General features: G+C 42.4%; 1 protein-coding gene and 1 pseudogene across 1 annotated transcript; both read left to right on the forward strand.

The window, feature by feature from the left end:
• Window positions 1-9,790, forward strand: LOC123591898 (annotated as a pseudogene).
• Window positions 9,791-18,375: 8,585 nt separating this feature from the next.
• Window positions 18,376-18,692, forward strand: LOC123591526 (60S ribosomal protein L37a-like). Its single transcript, XM_045465957.1, has one exon. It carries the CDS (start codon window positions 18,402-18,404, stop codon window positions 18,675-18,677), a length of 276 nt encoding a protein of 91 aa, XP_045321913.1. The 5' UTR covers window positions 18,376-18,401; the 3' UTR covers window positions 18,678-18,692.

The following is an 18,692-nucleotide window of genomic DNA, read 5'->3' on the forward strand; positions in this document are numbered from 1 at the left end:
ATGGCTGGAAGCTTCCCTCTCAAGTCAGCTGCAGAAGCTGGGCCACAGAAGGCCTGCCTGCTGGTGAGGCGACATCACAGACTCAGCCCCTGCTGGGGATGCCTCTGGACCTGACAAAAAGGAAGGGAAAGTAAACTCCCTCCCTCTAGGCCACCCCCTCTCCCCTCCCCTCGCCCCTCCCCCACTCCTCCTCTCCCTTCCCTCCTTCACCTCTCCCTCTACTCCTCCCCACCTCCTCTCGCTTCTCACCCTCCCGTCCCTTCTCTCCTCCCCCTCCCCTCCGTTGTCCCCCTTCCCCATTCCCTGTCTTCTAATACTTCCTCTCTCCTCCCTTCTCTCCTCCCCTCTACCCCTCCCCCTCCTCTGTCCCGCCTCTTTTACCTGTCCACTCCCCCCTCCCCTCCCCCTCTCTTCCTCTTCCTTTCTTTCTCCCTCTCCCCAGTCCTTTCCCCACCCCTCCCTTCTAACCCTCCTCTTTCCCCTCCCTTTTCCCCCACCTTTCCTCCTCCACTCTCCTCTTCCCCTCCCCTTCCTTTTAACCCTTCCCTCTTCTCCCCTTCCTCTCCCCCTCCCTCTCCCCCTGTCTCCTCCCTCCCCCTTCCCCTCCTTCTCCCCTCCTCCCTCTCTCTCCTCCTCTCCCTTTCTCCTCCCTTTTCACCCTTCCCCCTCTGCTCCCTCTACCCCTCCCTCGACCCTTCTTTCCTTCCTCCCCCTCCCCCTCACCTCTCACCAGTGCCTCCCACTGGCTGAGCGAGAAGCCAGCTGACACTGACCTCCAGGTCAGTCCTGCCCCCACCCCATGACATGAAACAACAGAAAAAGGGTGAGGAACATATCTGAAGGCCAACAGATTTTGTCATTTTATGAGTGCACAAATGATGAAGTTACACAGTGAGTATATAAACCCTCTTCCAATAAAACCCACATGTCTTTTTTTAATATGCAAGACCAGAGTATATATGTAAAGATCTCCTAATACAGAAGAAGATAGCAAAGTTTGATACCATTCTAACTAAAATTTAATGTATGGGTGCTGAGGTGACTCAGGTGGTTGAGCGTCTGACTCTTGATTTCGGCTCAGTCATGATCCCAGGGTCATGGGATCAAGCCCTGCGTGGGGCTCTGTGCTGGCCATGGGGCCTGCTCTCTCTCTCTCTCTCTCTCTCTCTCTGCCCCTCTCCTCCACTCGTGCTCTCTCTCTCTCTCAAAAAAAAAACACTTTAACTTCTAAAAATTGACAGCTTTTCCACCATTTTATTGTTTTACATCAAGTTGCTATTTGATGGAACACACCTTACAAAGGTTAACTTGCAAAAGGTCATACTGAAAATGAAGTAAGGTCTGTTTTGCCTTTCTTCCAGGAATGCTCATAGCAGCTTTATTTGTAACAGCTCCAAACTGGAAACAATCAGAACATTCATCGACAGGTGAAGGGACTAACATATAAATGTACGACCATACAATGGAATCCAACTCAGTGGTAAAAATGGATGAACTATTGATGAACGCCGCAGCATGCATAAGTCTCAAGATCATTATGCTGAAGGAAAGAAGTCAGACCGAAGCAAGAGTACATATATACTGTATGGTGCCATTTACATAAATTCTGGAAAATTCAAGCTAATCTACAATGACCAAAGCAGATTCAGTGGCCACCCGGAAGCAAGTGGAGGATGAAGAGGGATGCAAGGGAGGGAATCACAAAGGGCACGAAGACATTTTTTTTTTTTTATAAATTTTTTTTTCAACGTTTATTTATTTTTGGGACAGAGAGAGACAGAGCATGAACGGGGGAGGGGCAGAGAGAGAGGGAGACACAGAATCGGAAACAGGCTCCAGGCTCTGAGCCATCAGCCCAGAGCCTGACGCGGGGCTCGAACTCCCGGACCGCGAGATCGTGACCTGGCTGAAGTCGGACGCTTAACCGACTGCGTCACCCAGGCGCCCCACGAAGACATTTTTGAGGGTGATGCACATGTTTGCGATCCTTTTTTTTGCTCACCTTCTCTTTAATAGATAAGCTTAACATGGGTGGCAAATTTTAATAGAGTAGAAAGCCTTCACTATATATCATCTACATTTAAAGTGTATTCATCTTTATGAAGAGAGAAGTTCCAAGACTAACGTGCACTAAAAATGAGAAATTTAAGAAATTGGCTAAACTGCTAGTTTATTAAAGTTGTTTCACCTGGTGGTTACAGTTTGTTAAATCAGTTATATATTGGTTTGAGAGCAATTGGTCATGATAAAATTATCCAAAATAAAGGCTTATAAGATAAGTGGGCTTTAAAAGAATACCATACTCCTAAAAATACCAATTTTTATCTTTTAGGAATTGGTCAAATGTAAATACATGTATTACATTATATGTTTGTCTATCTAGTTTATTTCTCATAATATTTTTTTAACGTTTATTTATTTTTGAGACAGAGACAGAGCATGAACGGGGGAGGGTCAGAGAGAGGGAGACACAGAATCTGAAACAGGCTCCAGGATCTGAGCTGTCAGCACAGAGCCTGACATGGGGCTCGAACTCACAGACCGCGAGATCATGACCTGAGCCAAAGTCGGCCGCTTAACCGACTGAGCCACCCAGGCGCCCCTCAAGTAGCTCTTTAAAAACTTTAGTAAGCATAAGCTCACATGGAGTGTTTAGTATTTAATGCAGATTTTCATGCCTACTCTTAGAACTTCCAATTTCATGGTTCTAGGTGAGGAATCAGTGTTTTGATCTTTCATCTTTGACATTATAATTATTATGTGTTGTGGTGTGGGCCTCCTTGGGTTCACTTTCTTTGGAACTCTCTCTGCATCCTGAACCTGGATGTCTGTTTCCTTCCCCACGTTATTTCTTCAGATAAGTTTTCTGCCCCCTTCTCTCTCCCTTCTCCTTCTGGGACCCCCATAATGCGAGTGTTTGTTCGCCTGATGTTGTCCAACACATGCCTTAGCCTTTTCTCATTTTTTAAAATTCTATTTTCTTTTTGCTCTTCAGCTTGGGTGCTTCCCATCACCCTGTCTTCCAGGCTGTTGATCTGTTTGTCTGCATCTTGATTCCCTCCAGCATGTTTTTCATTCCAGTTATTGTATTCTTCAGCTCTGATTCATTCTTTTTTATGTTTTCTATCTCTTTGTCGAAGTTCTCACTAAGTTCTTTCCCTCTTCTCTCCAGTCTGGTGAGCATCTTTAGGACCATTACTTTGAACTCTTTGTCAGGTAGTTCATTTATCTCCTTTTCATTTAGTTCTTTTTCTGAGGTTTTTCCTATTCTTTGGTTTGGAGCATATTCCTCTGTCTCCTCATTTTGCTTGACTTTCTGTGTTTGTTTCTGTGAATTAGGTGGAACAGCTAATTCCCCTAAACTTAATAGAATGATCTTGTGTAGGGTCATCCCCTGTGTGGACTGCATGCCTGGTGACTTTGACTGGATGGCTAGAGATGCGGCTGGTGTGGGCTGGGGGTCCCAGGGCACTCTGTGCTGGGGCTGCCCTGGTGGGATGGCCAGAGCTGAAGGAGTGTGGGCCGGGGTAGTCCCAGGACTCTTGGCACAGAGGGCACACTGGCAAGACAGCTGAAGCCAAAGCAGGCACAGGCTGGAGGTGTTCTGGGGCTCTCTGCATTGTGGGCACACTGGGAGGACAGCTGAGGCTGAAGTGTCCCAGGACACTCCACATAAGAGCACCCTGGCAGAGAGGCTAGAGTGGAGGCAAGCACGGGCCAGGGTGTCCCAGGGCGCTCTGCTCCAGCAGTGCCCAGGCAAGTCATCTGGGGCTGAAGTGGTGCAGACGTGGAATGTTCCAGGGTGCTCGCACCTTTGTCACCTTGGTGAGATGCCTGCAGCTCTAGTGGGCACTGACCAGGGGCGTCCCACTGTGCACTGCACCGGGGCCACCTTGGTTGGATGTTGGGCTGATGTGGGCTAGGAGCCCAGGGCTCACCGAGGCAGTAGGCTGGCTCGGGCACCCAGACCCTGCTCCCATCCACACTATCAAAATGGAGGGGGATGTAAACCATAGCACTTGCCAGCCTCTCTGACCCAGAGAGTGTTCCAGCAGCTCCCCCACCATTTGGTAGGGTTCTTGGGATGGACCTTTATATTCTAGTTACTATTTTATTTTACTCTCATTATTTTTAAATAGGCTCCGTGCCCAACGTAGGGCTTGAACTCATGACCCTGAGATCAAGAGCCACATGCTCTACTGATTCAGCCAACCAGATGATACTCTTCTAGTTGCTGCTTTATTTTTTTTAATGTTTATTTATTTTTGAAAGAGACAGAGACAGACAGACAGAGAACAAATAGGGGAGGGGCAGAGGGAGAGGGAGACCCAGAATCCGAAGGAGGCTCCAGGCTCTGAGCTGTCAGCACAGAGCCCAACACAGGGTTTGAACTCACAAACTGTGAGATCATGACCTGAACCGAAGTCGGAGGCTTAACCGACTGAGCCACCCAGGCACCCCTCTAGTTGCTGTTTTAAACCACTTTTTTTTTCTGTGCCCCAGGGTGTCCAGGGCTCACTGAAGCTGCAGACTGTTCAGCAGGAGCTCTGCTCCTGTCTCAAGGTGGAGGGAGATTGTGAACCACGGCACTCCCCAGCACCCCCAACCTGCACCCCCACCCCCACTCCAGGATGCGGTCCAGCAGCTCCCCAAAGTGCGGCACGGTTCTAGGGCTGAATCCTTTATATTCTAGTTGCTTTTTCAAACCATGGCTTTGAACCTGCTCTTAGTCGCTCTCTACTAGAGAACTACCCCACGGCAGTTCTCAGGGTGCAGGGTGGGGGTTCCCTTCGTTACTGTGTGCCTGTCTCTCTCCCTATTCTCAGTGTGGTCTTTCTATATTTTGCTGTGCAGAAGCTGTTCAGTCAGCCCTCACTTCTTCTTCAGGAGGAATTGCTCTGTAAGTAGGCGTGGATTTGGTGTGTTCGTGGAGGAAGTGAGTTCAAGGTCTTCCTCAGTCACCATCTTGGACTGAAACTCACAAAATAGGTTCTTGACTGAGTTCCTTCTCAGTTTCTTCCCCGCTCTTCTGGAACCATTTAGAATCCATCTTAGATCTGATTCAGGTCCTCAGCAACCAATTTGACCATGTTCACCTAAAGCATTTGTGGATAGCCAAAACACTCTCTGGTAAACTAATATACATCCAAGCAGCATCTTCTGAGTGACTTCAATTACTTATGTACAAAAATATACGTGAAGAGGGTTAGTGACATCTGTAACCCTAAAGAAAAAGCAATTCCCAGTTCTCTTATTTTTACCTTGGAATTTTTTACGAGATGATATCATTTTATGTCAAGATTATACTCCAGGAAAATTCCACATTATAGCAAAGAGGGGAATTATTTTTATAGAAATTAATGTAAAAAGTCCAGCTACATTTCCAGACAGCTAGTCCCAAACATTCCGATCTATTACTTATACAGATTGTCCCCAAACTCTTTGAATGACACGATCATTCCTAATTTTAAAATGTGGATTCTGGGGGCCCCTGCGTGGCTCAGTCAGTTAAGCATCTGACTTCAGCTCAGGCCATGATCTCACATCATAGTTCATGAGGTCGAGCCCCACATCCGGCTCACTGCTGTCAGCCTGTCAGTGCAGAGCCTGCTTCGGATCCTCTGTCCGCCTCTCAGTCTGCCTCTCCCCCATTTCCTCTCTCTCTCTCTCTCTCTCTCTCTCTCTCTCTCTCTGAATAAATAAATAAATAAAACATTAAAATGTTGATTCTGGGCTCAAGAGGAGAGTATACAGATATTCTTGGTACTTCCCCAAAGATGACTACTCAAGTGTAGTCTGTGACCAGAGGGAATTAGGCAAAAGGTGAGGACACAGCTAAAGTCAAGAGCCAAGGTGGGCACCCCCAGATCCATATCCAGGAGACAGCAGCTGAGTGGGTGTGAGAACATGCAGTTGACAGAGAGTCTCAAGTCCTCCCTCTTTTTTCAAGACAGTGAAGAGTGTCCATTTCTCTCTGCAATAAATCTTAGCCTTGAGAATCTCACAGTAACACATGTAAGCACTACATAACTACAAAATGCATAACTTAGAGCAAAATTATCCTAAATAAACGTGTCAGTGCAAAAGGGAACAACATAGAAAGGGTCAACATGGAACTCTATAGTTTTGTTTTGTTCTGTTTTGTTTTAAATAATGCATATGGTTGTGTATCTCTGCTGGCCAAAGAGAGAGGGAGTTCGGATGTGTACTACTCGTCAACAGAAAGAAGCCTGCCTGCAACTGAAATTTTGCTTTGGGTGAACTATGTGAGGGCAGCTCAGGGCTGGCTGGGCAGATGCATGAACTGCTAAAGGGAGGTGTACTCCTGCCCAGTGCCCTGTACTGCAGACACTGGGGCCCAGGCCCATACTCATCGTCACTCATTCAACTTCGCTGAGCTTCGCCTGAGCTAGGTGCCAGGGTGAAGAGGGGAAACAGTCCCTGCCCTCGAAGAGTTCTTAGTCTATAAGACACTGGCATGGAAAACATTATAATGCAATATAACATTGTAATAGAGTTGCAGAGGCAGTACAGGGAGGAAGGCATGAGCTGCATTTGAGAAGAGACTCAGGGGGCGCCTGGGTGGCTCAGTCGGTTGAGCGTCCGACTCTTGGTTTCAGCTCAGGTCATAATCTCATGGTTTGTGAATTCCAGCTCCCCGTTAGGCTCTGTGCTGACAGCATGGAGCCTGCTTGGGAATCTCTCATTCCCTCTCTCTGCCCCTCCCCTGCTGGTGCTCTCTCTCTCTCTCTCTCTCTCAAAATAAGTAAATAAACATTAAAAAAAATTTTTTTAAAGAGAAGGGAGTCAAGATCACTGGTCAGAGCAGATACCCCATGAGTTTCATAATAAAATTGCCGTATTTGGATAGTACTTTCACTTACATTACTATGTCATTGATGCTCAGAGTGATCCTGTGAGGTACGTTATTATGTTCATCTTACAGACATGGAAAGTAGGCTGCCAGAGGTTGTGACTTACCAAACTTCATGTAGTTAAGTAGAAGATCTGGCTGGAATTCAGTTCTTCAGACTTGAAACCATGATGTGCAAACCTAACACTCACTGAGCCCTTACTAGGGGTGATGTGCTGGGCCATTCTGGGCTGGGCATTCTGTGGCGTTATTTCATTTAATCTCTGCAGCAATAATTCTCATCACTCCTCATTTTAGAAATGAGAACACCGTGATTTATGGAAGTTAAAGTAACTCGTCCAAGTCAAGATTGAATTTAGCTATGACTCAGATCCTGAGCCCCTAACATCTTTACCGCATGATGCTGTTTCCCACCCTTTCTCAAGGAAGGACTTCAATTTTCAATGATCCAAACTGGCTTAGTGCGGTTGGTACCAGACATACCTGGGCTAGAATCTTACTGGTCATTAACCAGCTCTCGGATCTTATGGCAATTTACTTAACATCTTAGCTTCACTTTCCCCATATATAGATTAGGAATTGTATATATCTGGCCACCCTGGTTGTTTTGCTCACAGCATTTTTCCTCATTCTTTTATTTTGCATTTCACCTGATTCGCAATTAATTGCTTTTGTCTGCCTCTACCTGTAGACTCTAAGCTACAGGAGGCCTAAGACTCCCTACACCCATCTTGCTTACCGTTGTATCTCCAACATGTAGCACAGAGCCTGGCACGTGGTGGGTACCCAATAAATACTTGTTCAATAAATAACTCATCCCAGAGGAAAAAGAGACTTATTTCCCCCCACCCTGTTTCATTATATAGGATTTCCCTGTAAGGATTCTAGTAGAAGTAACAGGGCAATGAGATATTATGAATGACCAGTCCTGGAATATTTAGGACCATCTCCTGCCAAGGGAGGTGAGATGGTGATTGGCAACACTACCAGAATCACAAGTAGGGCCAGCATCACATAGTGCAAAGTGTTCTCCCAGCACGTGGGGTAACGCTCTGCTATTACTGTCTAGAAATTCTTAATAATTCCTTTTAACAAGACACTCGTTTTTATTTTGCACACAGTACTACACATTATACAAATGATCCTAGTCACATGCAATGGGCCATAAGGAAGGAGAAAGGGGAACGATGAGGCAACATTTCTACCAAAACAAGGTTGGGGAATGCTGAAAAGTCCAAAACTGTGAACACCATATATGTCTTGAGAAATGCAATTATGTGCTCAGCTCGTAATGAGATAGACTGATGAGCTCCTTGAAGGCAGAGATAATACCTTATTCAGTGCAGTCTGTAGTTTAAAACAGTGCTGGCATTTTCTTTTAATCAATCTTATTATTTTGAGATCACTGTAAATTCCATCTGCAGTTATAAGAAATAATACAAAAAGATCCAATGTGCCCTTTACTCAGTTTTCCCCAATGCTAAGATCTTGCAAAACTATAGTACAACATCACAACGAAGATATTGACATCGATGTGGCCCAGACACCCAAATTTTTCCATCACTGCAAGGATCCCTCGTGTTGCCCTTTTATAGCTACACCCATTTTTCTCCCACCTCCTTTCCTCCTTAACTCCTGGCAAGCAGAAATCTGTTCTCCATTTCTATAATTTTGTCATCTCAAGAATATTAAATAAATAGAATCATACAGTAACTCTTGTATGTTTTTTTTTAATTTTTTAAGCTTATTTATTTATTTTGAGAGAAATAAAGAGAGAGGGATGGGCTGAGAGAGACGGAGAGAGAGAGAATCCCAAGCAGGCCCTGCACTGTCAGCTCTGAGCCTGATGCAGGGCTTGAACTCATGAACCATAAGGTCATGACCTGAGCCGAAATCAAGAGTCAGGTGCTTAACTGACTGAACCACCCAGGTTTTTTTAATTCAGCATAATTATCTGCAAATTCAGCCACTTGGGTATATCGATAGCCCATTCCTTTTTATTACTGAGTGGTGTAGATATACCACAGTTTAACCATTTACCCATTGGAGGACATCTGCATGTTTCCAGTTTGGGGCTGTTATAAATAAAGCTGCTAAAACCCATGTATGGATTTTATGTAAACAGCAGTCTTCATATCTCTGGGATAAATGCCCAGGAACTCAATCACTGTAGTTGCGTGTGTACGTTTTAAAGATACTGCCACATCTCACTGAACGCTGCCAGTGTGGCGTTCAGGCATCTCACGGAGGTTGGCCTAGTAGCCTACGTTTACTCTGGGCCCCGTGCCAGGAAGCCGGTCATGATTGTAGATGTTATTGATCAGAACAGGGCTTTGGTTGATGGACCTTGCACTCAGGTAAGGAGACAGGCTATGCCTTTCAAATGCATGCAGCTCCCTGACTTCATCATCAAGTTCCCTCACAGTGCCCTCCGTAAGTATGTCTGACAAGCCTGGCAGAAGGCAGATATCAATACAAAACGGGCAGCCACAAGACGGACCAAGAAGATTGAAGCCAGAGAAAGGAAAGCCAAGATGACAGATTTTGATCGTTATGAAGTCATGAAGGCAAAGAAAATGAGGAACGGAATAATCAAGCTTGAAGTTAGGAAGCTACAAAAAGCAGCTCCCCTGAAAGCTTCTCCCAAAAAAGGAGCTGCTGCAAAGATTCCAGAAAAAAAAAAAAAAAAAAAAAAAAAAAAAAAAAAAAAAAAAAAAAAAAAGATGGCCGCTGCAGGCAAGAAGGCTCCCGTCCAGAAGCTTCCTGCCCGGAAAGCTGCAAGTCCAGAAGGCGGTGCCTCCAAAGGCTCAGAAGGATCAGAAAACTCCAGCCCAGAAAGCACCTGCTCCGGAGGCATCTGGCAAGAAATTCTAAAAGCATGAGAGGCTATTATAAATAAGTAATAAATTTTCTTTTGGACAAAAAAATTGAATAAAGATACTACCAAAGCGTTTTGCAGGGTACTGTACCATTGTTCATTCCTACCTGCAGTGTATGAGTGATCTAGTTTCTCTGCCAACATTTCATGTTGTCACAGTTCTTAATTTTAGCCATTCTGATAGGTGTCTAGTGATAACTTATTTGTGGATTTAATTTGCATTTATCTATTGGGTAATGACGTTGAATATCTCTTCATGTGCTTATTTGCCATCTGTATGTCCTCTTTGGTGAAATATTTCTTTGTTGGGGCGCCTGGGTGTTTCAGTCGATGTAAGCGTCTGACTCTTGCTTTCGAATTCAGGTCATGATCTCATACTTTGTGAGATTAAGCCCCACGTCAGGCTCTGTGCTGACAGTGCAGGGCCTGCTTGGGATTCTCTTTCTCTCCCTCTGCCCTCTCCCACTTGCAATCTCTCTCTTTCAAAATAAACAAACATTCAAGAAATACATATATCTCTTTGTGTCTTTTGCCTATTTTCCAATTGGATTGTTTGGTTCTTAGTTTTAAGAGTTCCTTCTATGTTTTGTTGGATATTTGGTTTGCAAATACTTTTTCCCACTCTGTAGTTTGTCTTTTCATCCTCTTAACAACATCTTTTATGGAGCAAAAGTTTGTAATTCTGATGAAGTCCCATTTATCAATTGTTCCCTTTATGGATCATGCTTTGGTGTCAAACATAAGAACTGGCCCTAAACCCTGCACATTTTCTCCTCTGTTTTATTCTAAAAGTTGTACAGTTTTATGTTTTACATCTAAGTTCATGATACAGGTTAATTTTTGTGTAAGGTGTGAGAATGGTTCAAATGGTTGCTTGTTTTGTTTTGTCTATGAATGTCCATTTGCTCCAGCACTGTTTATTGAAAATGTTCTTTCTTCCATTAAATTGCTTTTGTGCCTTTGTCAGCATTTAGTTGGGTATGTTTGAGCGGGTCTTTTCCCAGGTTCTCTGTCCAGTCCATTAATCTCTGTGTCTGTTCCTCCACCACTACTACAGAGTCTTGATTACTGTAGGTCTATGATGAGTCTTGAAAGCAAAAAAAGTGACTCCACTGTACTTCTCCGTCTCAAAATTGTTTTAGCTATTCTAGTTCCTTGGTCTTTCCATATAAATTTTGTTTATTTATTTATTTATTTATTTATTTATTATTTTTAAGTACGCTCCATGCCCAATGTGGGGATTAAACTCCCCACCTTGAGAACAACAGCTCTACTGACTGAGAAACCCAGGAACCCCTCCATGTAAATTTTAGAGTAATTTTATGGTAACTACAAAAAACCTGCTAAGGCTTTTATAGGAATTATGTTAAGCTGTATATCAATTTGATGAAAATAGACATCTTTTCTATGTTGAACCTCCCAATCCATGAATATGTTTTATCTCTCCATTTATTTAAAAAAAAAAAAAAAAAGATTTTCTCTCATCAGTGTTGTGTCATTTTTTCTTTCTTTCTTTTTTCTTTGAGAGAAAGAGAGAGAGAGTGGGGGAGAGGGACAGAGGGAGAAAGAGAGAGAGAGAATCCTAGGCAGGCTCCATGCTGAGCATGGAGCCCAATGCGGGGCTCAATCCCATGACCCTAGGATCATAACCTGAGCTGAAATCAAGAGCCAGACACTTAAGTGACTGAGCCAACCAGGTGCCCAGTGTTGTATCATTTTAGTCTTACAAGTCCTATACATGTTTTGTTAGATTTATATCTAATTATTTGATTTTCTTGATGATTATAAATAGCATAGTATTTTAAATTTCTATGGCCACATGTTCATAGCTAGTAGACACAAAACAATTACTTTTTGTATGTTTATCTTGTATCCTGTGACCTTGCTATTCTTACAAAAGTAGTTCTAAGTGTTTTGTTTTTTTTTAAGATTCTTTTAGATTTTATAAATATGTTATCTAAAAATGGGATGGTTTTATTTCTTTGGTTTCATTCTGTATGGCTGTATGCCTTTTACTGCCTTTTTTACTGCCTTATTACACTGGCTGCAAGTTCCAGGGTTATACTCAATAAGAATGATAAAAGAGGTCATCCTTGCCTTGTTTCCAATTTTAAGAGGAAAGCATTCAGAATTTTGCTAACATTAAGTATAATGTTAGCTGTAGGTTTTTGGTAGAAGCTTTTTATCAAGTTCAGAAAGTTCTCTATTCCTACTTTTCTGAGAGTTTTTATCATAAATGGGTGTTGAATTTTGTCAAATGTTTTCCTGTATCTATTGATATGACTGTGTGATTTTTCTTCTTGAGCCCAATAATATGGCAGAATCCACTGATTGATTTTTTTTTTAAGTTTATTATATTGAGAGAGATAGAGACAGAGAACCAGTGGGGGGTGCAGAGAGAGAGGGACAGAAGAGTTGAAGCAGGCTCTGTACTGACAGCAGAGAGCCTGATGGGGGGCTCCAACTCATGAACCATGAGATCATAATCTGAGCCAAAGTCGGACACTTAACCGACTGAGCTACCCTAGGTGCCCCTGATTGATTTTTTTTTTAATATTTATTTTTGAGGGGGGGGTGGGAGAGGCAGAGAGAGAGAGGGAAAGAGAGAATCCCAAGCAGGCTCCACACGGTCAGCACAGAGCCGGGTTCAGGGCTTTATCTCATGAACCAGACATCATGACCCAAACCAAATCAAGAGTTGGACACTTAACTGACTGAGTCACCCAGGAGCCCCATCCATTGATTGATTTTTAAATATTGAACCAGACTTGCATCCCCGGAATAAACGCCACTTGGGCATGGTGAGTAATATTTTTTTATATATTGCTAGATTCTATTTGCTAATATTTTATTAAGAGTTTTTGTGTCTGTATTCATGAGAGTTATAGGTCTGCAGTTTTCTTTTTTTATATTGCCTTTGTCTGCTTTTGTTATTAGGATAAAACTGACTTTGGAAAATGAATTGGAAAGTGTTCTATTTTCTGGAAGAGACTGTGTAGAACTGGCTTTAATTCTTCTTTACTCACGTGGAGAATTCTCCAGTGAAACTATCTGAACCTGGATATTTCTCTTTTGGAAGCTTTAAAATTATACATTAAATTGCCTTATTGGTTATACGGATATTCAAACTATCTATTTTACATTGGATGAGTTGTAGTAATTTGTGTTTTTGGAGGAAGTGATCTATTTTGTCTAAGTTGTTAAGTTTGTGTAGAGTCTGTGGTATTGCCCTATGATCCTTTCATGTAGTATATGTAGTGATATCTCCTGTTTCATTCCTGCCATTGGTAATTTGTATCTTCTCCCTTTTATCTTTGTCAGTCTTGCCAGAAGCATGTCAATTTTAATCTTTTCAAAGGATCAGTTTTTTGTTTAATTGATTTTCTGTTTTCAATTTCATTGATTTCTGCTCGTATCTTTATTATTTCTTTCATTCTGCTTGCTTTGTTGTTTGTTTGTTTTTTTCCCCCTAGGTTCTCAAAGTGGGAATTTAGGTCATTCTTTTCCTCTTTTCTAAAGCATACATATAGGGGGCGCCTGGGTGGCCCAGTCAATTAACTATCCGACTTCCGCTCAGGTCGTGATCACCTGGTTCACGAGTTTGAGCCCTGCATTAGGTTCTGTGCTGACAGCTCAGAGCCTGGAGCTTGCTTCAGATTCTGTGTCACCCTCTCTCTGCCCCTCCCCCACTCACACTCCGTCTTTCTCAAAAATAAGCAGTAAAAATTTTTAAAAGATAATAAACTGTACATTTAGTGCTAAAATTTTCCCTTTCAGCCCTGATTTAGGGTCCCACAAAAAAAATAATAGAAATGTGCTGTTTAGTGTCAAGGTGTTTGGAGAATTTCCTGTTATCTTTCTGTTATTGACTTCTAGTTTGATTTCATTTTGGTTGGAGAAAACACTGAGATTTCAATTCTTTAAAAATTTTTTTAAATGTTCATTTATTTTTGAGAGAGACAGATAGAGAAGGAGACAGAGAGAGAGAAAACAAGTGGAAGAGGGGCAGAGAGAGAGGGGAAGAGAGGATCCAAAGTGGGCTCTGCACTGACCAAAGAGAGCCTGATGCGGGGCTTGAACTCACAAACTGTGAGATCATGACCTGAGCCAAAGTCAAGAGTCAGACACTTAACCAGCTGACCCACCCAGGTGCCTCACCCATGGCCCTTTTAAAAGAATATGTATGCTGCTGTTATTGCATGGAATGTTTGTGTTATTTTTATTTATTTATTTTTTAAGTAAGCTCCATTTTTAAGTAAGCTCCCAACATGGCACTTGAACTCATGACCTTGAGATCAAGAATCACATGCTCCACTGACTTAGCCAGCAAAGTACCCCTGGATGGAATGTTTTTAAAATGTTGATTAGTTAGCTAACTTGACAAATTATATATATGAATAAAAATAAATAAAATGTTGATTAGATCCTGTTGGTTGACAATATTGTTGAGTTCTTCTATATTCTTGCTGATTTTCTGCCTAGTTGTTCTACCCATTGTTGTGAGAGAGGTGTTGAAATCTCCAACTGTGATGGTACATTTGTTGATTTCTATTTCCAGGTCTATCAGCTTTTGCTTCACATGCTTTGCAGCACATTTTTTGGTGCATAAACATTTGGGATTGCTATGTCTTCTTGGAGGATTCACTTTTTTAGCATTATGTAACATTCCCCTCTCTGGTAATTTTCTTTACTCAGTGGGTTGAGTGTCTGACTTTGGCCCAGGTCATGATCTCACTTCTCGTGGGTTCAAACCCCACATCAGGCTCTGCGCCGACAGCTCGGAGCTTGGAGCCTGCTTTGGATTCTGTCTCTGTCTCTCTGCCTCTCCCCTGCTCACGCTCTCTCTCTCTTAAATATAAAATAAAACATTAAAAAAAATCAAAGTCTACTTTATCTAATATCAATATATCCTGCTTTCCTTTGATTAATGTTTGCAAAACTTTTTCCATCCTTTACTTGGACCCTGCTTATATCATTTGAAGTGAGTATATTGTAGACAGCATATACTAAGCTATGTTTTAAAATCCACTCTGCAAACTCTCTTAATTGATATTCTCAGATCATTTACACTTAATGTAATTATTGATGGTAAGAATTAATTCTATTGTTTTATTTTTTGTTTTCTGTTTGTTCTGTTTTTCATTACTGTTTTTGTTTTCCTGCCTTCCTATGGATTACTTAAACATTTTTTAGAATTCCATTTTTATGTATCTATACTGTTTTTGAGTGTATCTCTTTGTATATTTTTAAGTGGTTATTCTAAGTCTTACATCATATATACATAACTTATGACAGCCCACTGATGTCATCATTTTACCAATTCGAGTGAAGTACAGATACCTTACCTCCCTCTATGTCCATTTACTCTTCCCATTTTATAATATAATTTTCTTTTTCTTTTTTTTTTCTTTTCTTTCTTTCTTTCTTTTTTTTTTTTTTTTTTAGGCTTCATGCCCAGTGCAGAGCCCAGAGCGGGGCTTAAACTCATGACCCTGAGATCAGGACCTGAGCTGAGATCAAGAGTCAGACACTTAATGGGGCACCTGGGTGGCTCAGTTGGTTAAGTATCCAACTTTGGCTCAGGTCATGATCTTGCAGTCTATGAGTTTGAGCCCTGCTTTGGGCTCTGTGCTGACAGCTCAGAGCCTGGAGCCTGCTTCGGAATCTGTGTCTCCCTCTCTCTCCGCCCCTCCCCCTCTTTCACTCTGTCTCTGTCTCTCTCAAAAATAAATAAACACTAAAATAAATATAAAAAATAAAGAGTCAGACACCTAACTGACTGAGCTACCCAGGCACCCCATATAATTTTCTTAAATATTTTATCCACATATATTTAGAACCACAAAAGACTATATTTTAAAAATATTTTTTAAGTTTTATTAAATCCAGTTGACTTTTTAGGTGAGCTGCATGCCCATTTTGGGGCTTAAACTCACGACCCTGAGATCAAGAGTGGCACATTCTACCAACTGAGCCAGCCACACACCCCACAAGACTATAGCTTTTACTCAAACTGTCAAGCATGATTTAGAAAACTTAAGAAAAGCCTATTGTATTTACTCCTGTTTTGCTTACTGTTCTTCCTTCTTCCTAATGGTCCCAGGTTCCTTGTTTTATTGTTTCCTTTCTGTTTAGAGAACTTCCTCTATCCATTTTTTTTTTTTAAGTAGGTCTACAGTGACAAACTCTCTAAGTTTTCCTTCATCTTAGAATGGCTTGATTGTCCTTCATTGCTGAAGGATATTTTCATTGGGTATAGGATTCTGTGTTGACAGTTGTTATTTTTCCCCCTGTAATTCAAGCTATATTGCTATTTCTTTCCGAACTCCATGGTTTCTGATGAAGAACATGCTGTCATTCAAATTATTTTTCCTCAATAGGTAAGTTGTCATTTTCTCTGGCTGATTTCAAGATTTTTTGTTTTTAGTTTTCAGAAGTTAAATTGTGATATTTCTTAGCATGGATTTCTTTGGGTTTATCCTGTTTAGGGTTTACTCACTTTCTTCAATCTATAGGCTTTTATGTTTCTTGCCAAATAGGAGAAGTATTCAGCCATTATTTCACCAATTACTTTTTAAGCCTGGCCCTCTTTGTCCTTTCTTCTGATGACACAAACATTAAGTCTTTTGAGATAGTCCCACAGGTCTCTGAGGCTCTGGAGGGTTTGGTTTATTTGGTTTTGGTTTTTGTGGGCTTTTTGTTTTTGTTTTGATTTTCAGACCATTTTCTTTTCTCTTGTTTAGATTAGGTAGTTTCCATTGTGCTATCTTCCAGCTCAGTGATTATTTTCCCCATCATTTTCATTCTGTTGTTGAACCCATCCACTGAGATATTTATTTCAGTTATTACATTTTTCTGTTGAAAACTTTCCATTTGGGTCTTCTTTTTTTTTTTGTTTTGTTTTGTTTTCTGTTAAGTCTATCTTCCCACTTGTTTAAAGCTTGTAATTGCTTGCTGAAAACTTTTTATCATTGCTGATTTTAAATCTTTGTCAGAGAATTCTAACACCTCTATCATCTTGGTGTTGGTGTCTATTGATAGCCTTTTCATTCACTTTGAGATCTCGCAGTTCTTGGTAAGTTGGGTGATTTTTCAACTGAAACTGGACATCTTTCTATTACGAGACTCTGGATTTTATTTAAACTTTCTACTCTAATTGGCTTTTTTTTGACATCAGTGCAGCAGGGGAGGATGGAGGTAGAAGTCCAGTTTCCCCACTTAGTTCCCATTAACACCCAGGGGTGGGGGTGGGAGCTCCCTACATGGTCTCCACTGACACTGCAGTGAGGGCACCTTCATCATTATGGAGTGATGGTGAAAGTCCTGACTCTCCACTAGCCTCCTCCAACACCAGCCCAGCAGGGAGAGAGAGGAGGGTTGCCTCAATACTTGGGTTGGAGTGGATGTCCAGACCTTGTCATGGTCCTGTCTTACACAACAGGGTTAAGGGAACTCATTATCAGCCAGAAGGGAGGAATGTTCCAACTCCTTAATTGACCTACCCCACACTAGCATGGGTGTTGGGGCACCTGGTTAAAAACCTGCGAGCAGGGCGCCTGGGTGGCGCAGTCGGTTAAGCGGCCGACTTCAGCCAGGTCACGATCTCGCGGTCCGTGAGTTTGAGCCCCGCGTCAGGCTCTGGGCTGATGGCTCAGAGCCTGGAGCCTGTTTCCGATTCTGTGTCTCCCTCTCTCTCTGCCCCTCCCCCGTTCATGCTCTGTCTCTCTCTGTCCCAAAAATAAATAAACGTTGAAAAAAAAAAATTTAAAAACCTGCGAGCTGTACAGACCAGCTGCCCATTCAACTTTGCTGGCATAGGTGGGAATGGGGCCACATTTTTTCTGTGTTGTTTGGAGTAAAGCAGTTATTGTCTAAAAGTTTTCTCTTTGCTAGTGAAAACAGCCTTGTTTCTTCTCTTTTTGAATTTTTTTAAATATTTATTCATTTTTGAGAGAGAGAGAGAGAGAGAGAGGCAGAGCATAAGCAGGGGAGGGGCAGAGACAGGGGGAGACACAGAATCTGAAGCAGGCTCCAGGTTCCGAGCTGTCAGCACAGAGCCTGATGCAGGACTCAAACCCATGAACCACGAGACCATGACCTGAGTGGAAGTTGGACACTTAACCGACTGAGCCACCCAGGCGCCCCTCTTTCTTTCTTATTTGTCTGTACTCACTGTTATTTCTGGTTGCCAGATTCTTCAGCTCCAAGTATGGGATAGAGGAGGTAAGAAGAAAACCCAGGGAACCTCACTACCATGTCATTCCTCAAGTCCTGAGGTCCCTAACTGGTCTGCCTTCTTCTTTCCATCTCTTGGAGTCTTATTATTTAAACAAACAAACAAACAAACAAACAAACAAACAGTGTGTGTGTGTGTGTGTGTGTGTGTGTGTGTATAAAATATCCTGGGGGCTCCTGGGTGGCTCAAGCAGTTAATCATCTGACTCTTGATATCGGCTCAGGTCATGATCTTATGGTTCTTGGGATCAACCCCAGCATGGGGCTCTGTGCTGACAGTGCAGAGACTGCTTGGGATTCTCTTTCTCCCTATCTCTCTGCCCCTCCTCCACTTGCTCATGCATGCTCTCTCACGCTCTCTCTCTCACACAAAATAAATAAATAAACATTAACATTTCTTTTCCATAGGGCGACATGGCTAAACGCACCAAGAAGGTCGGAACTGTCGGTAAATACTGGACGCATTACGGTGCCTCCCTCAGGAAAATGGTGAAGAAGACTGAAATAAGCCAGCACGCCATGTACACTTGCGTCTTCTGTGGCAAAACCAAGATGAAAAGACAAGCTGTGGGGATCTGGCATTGCGGTTCCTGCATGAAAACCATAGCGGGTGGTGTCTCTTCCTACAACACCACTTCTGTCACAGTACAGTTAGCCATCAGAGGACTGGAGGAGTTGAAAGACCAGTAGAAGCGCCACCATTTA

The sequence above is a fragment of the Leopardus geoffroyi genome, chromosome B4, assembly GCF_018350155.1.
Source record: "Leopardus geoffroyi isolate Oge1 chromosome B4, O.geoffroyi_Oge1_pat1.0, whole genome shotgun sequence".
Classification (NCBI taxonomy): Eukaryota; Metazoa; Chordata; class Mammalia; order Carnivora; family Felidae; genus Leopardus; species Leopardus geoffroyi.

Coding starts and splice junctions, on each gene's coding strand:
- LOC123591526 (XM_045465957.1), top strand. CDS start 18,402: ATGGCTAAACGCACCAAGAAGGTCGGAACTGTCGGTAAATACTGGACG.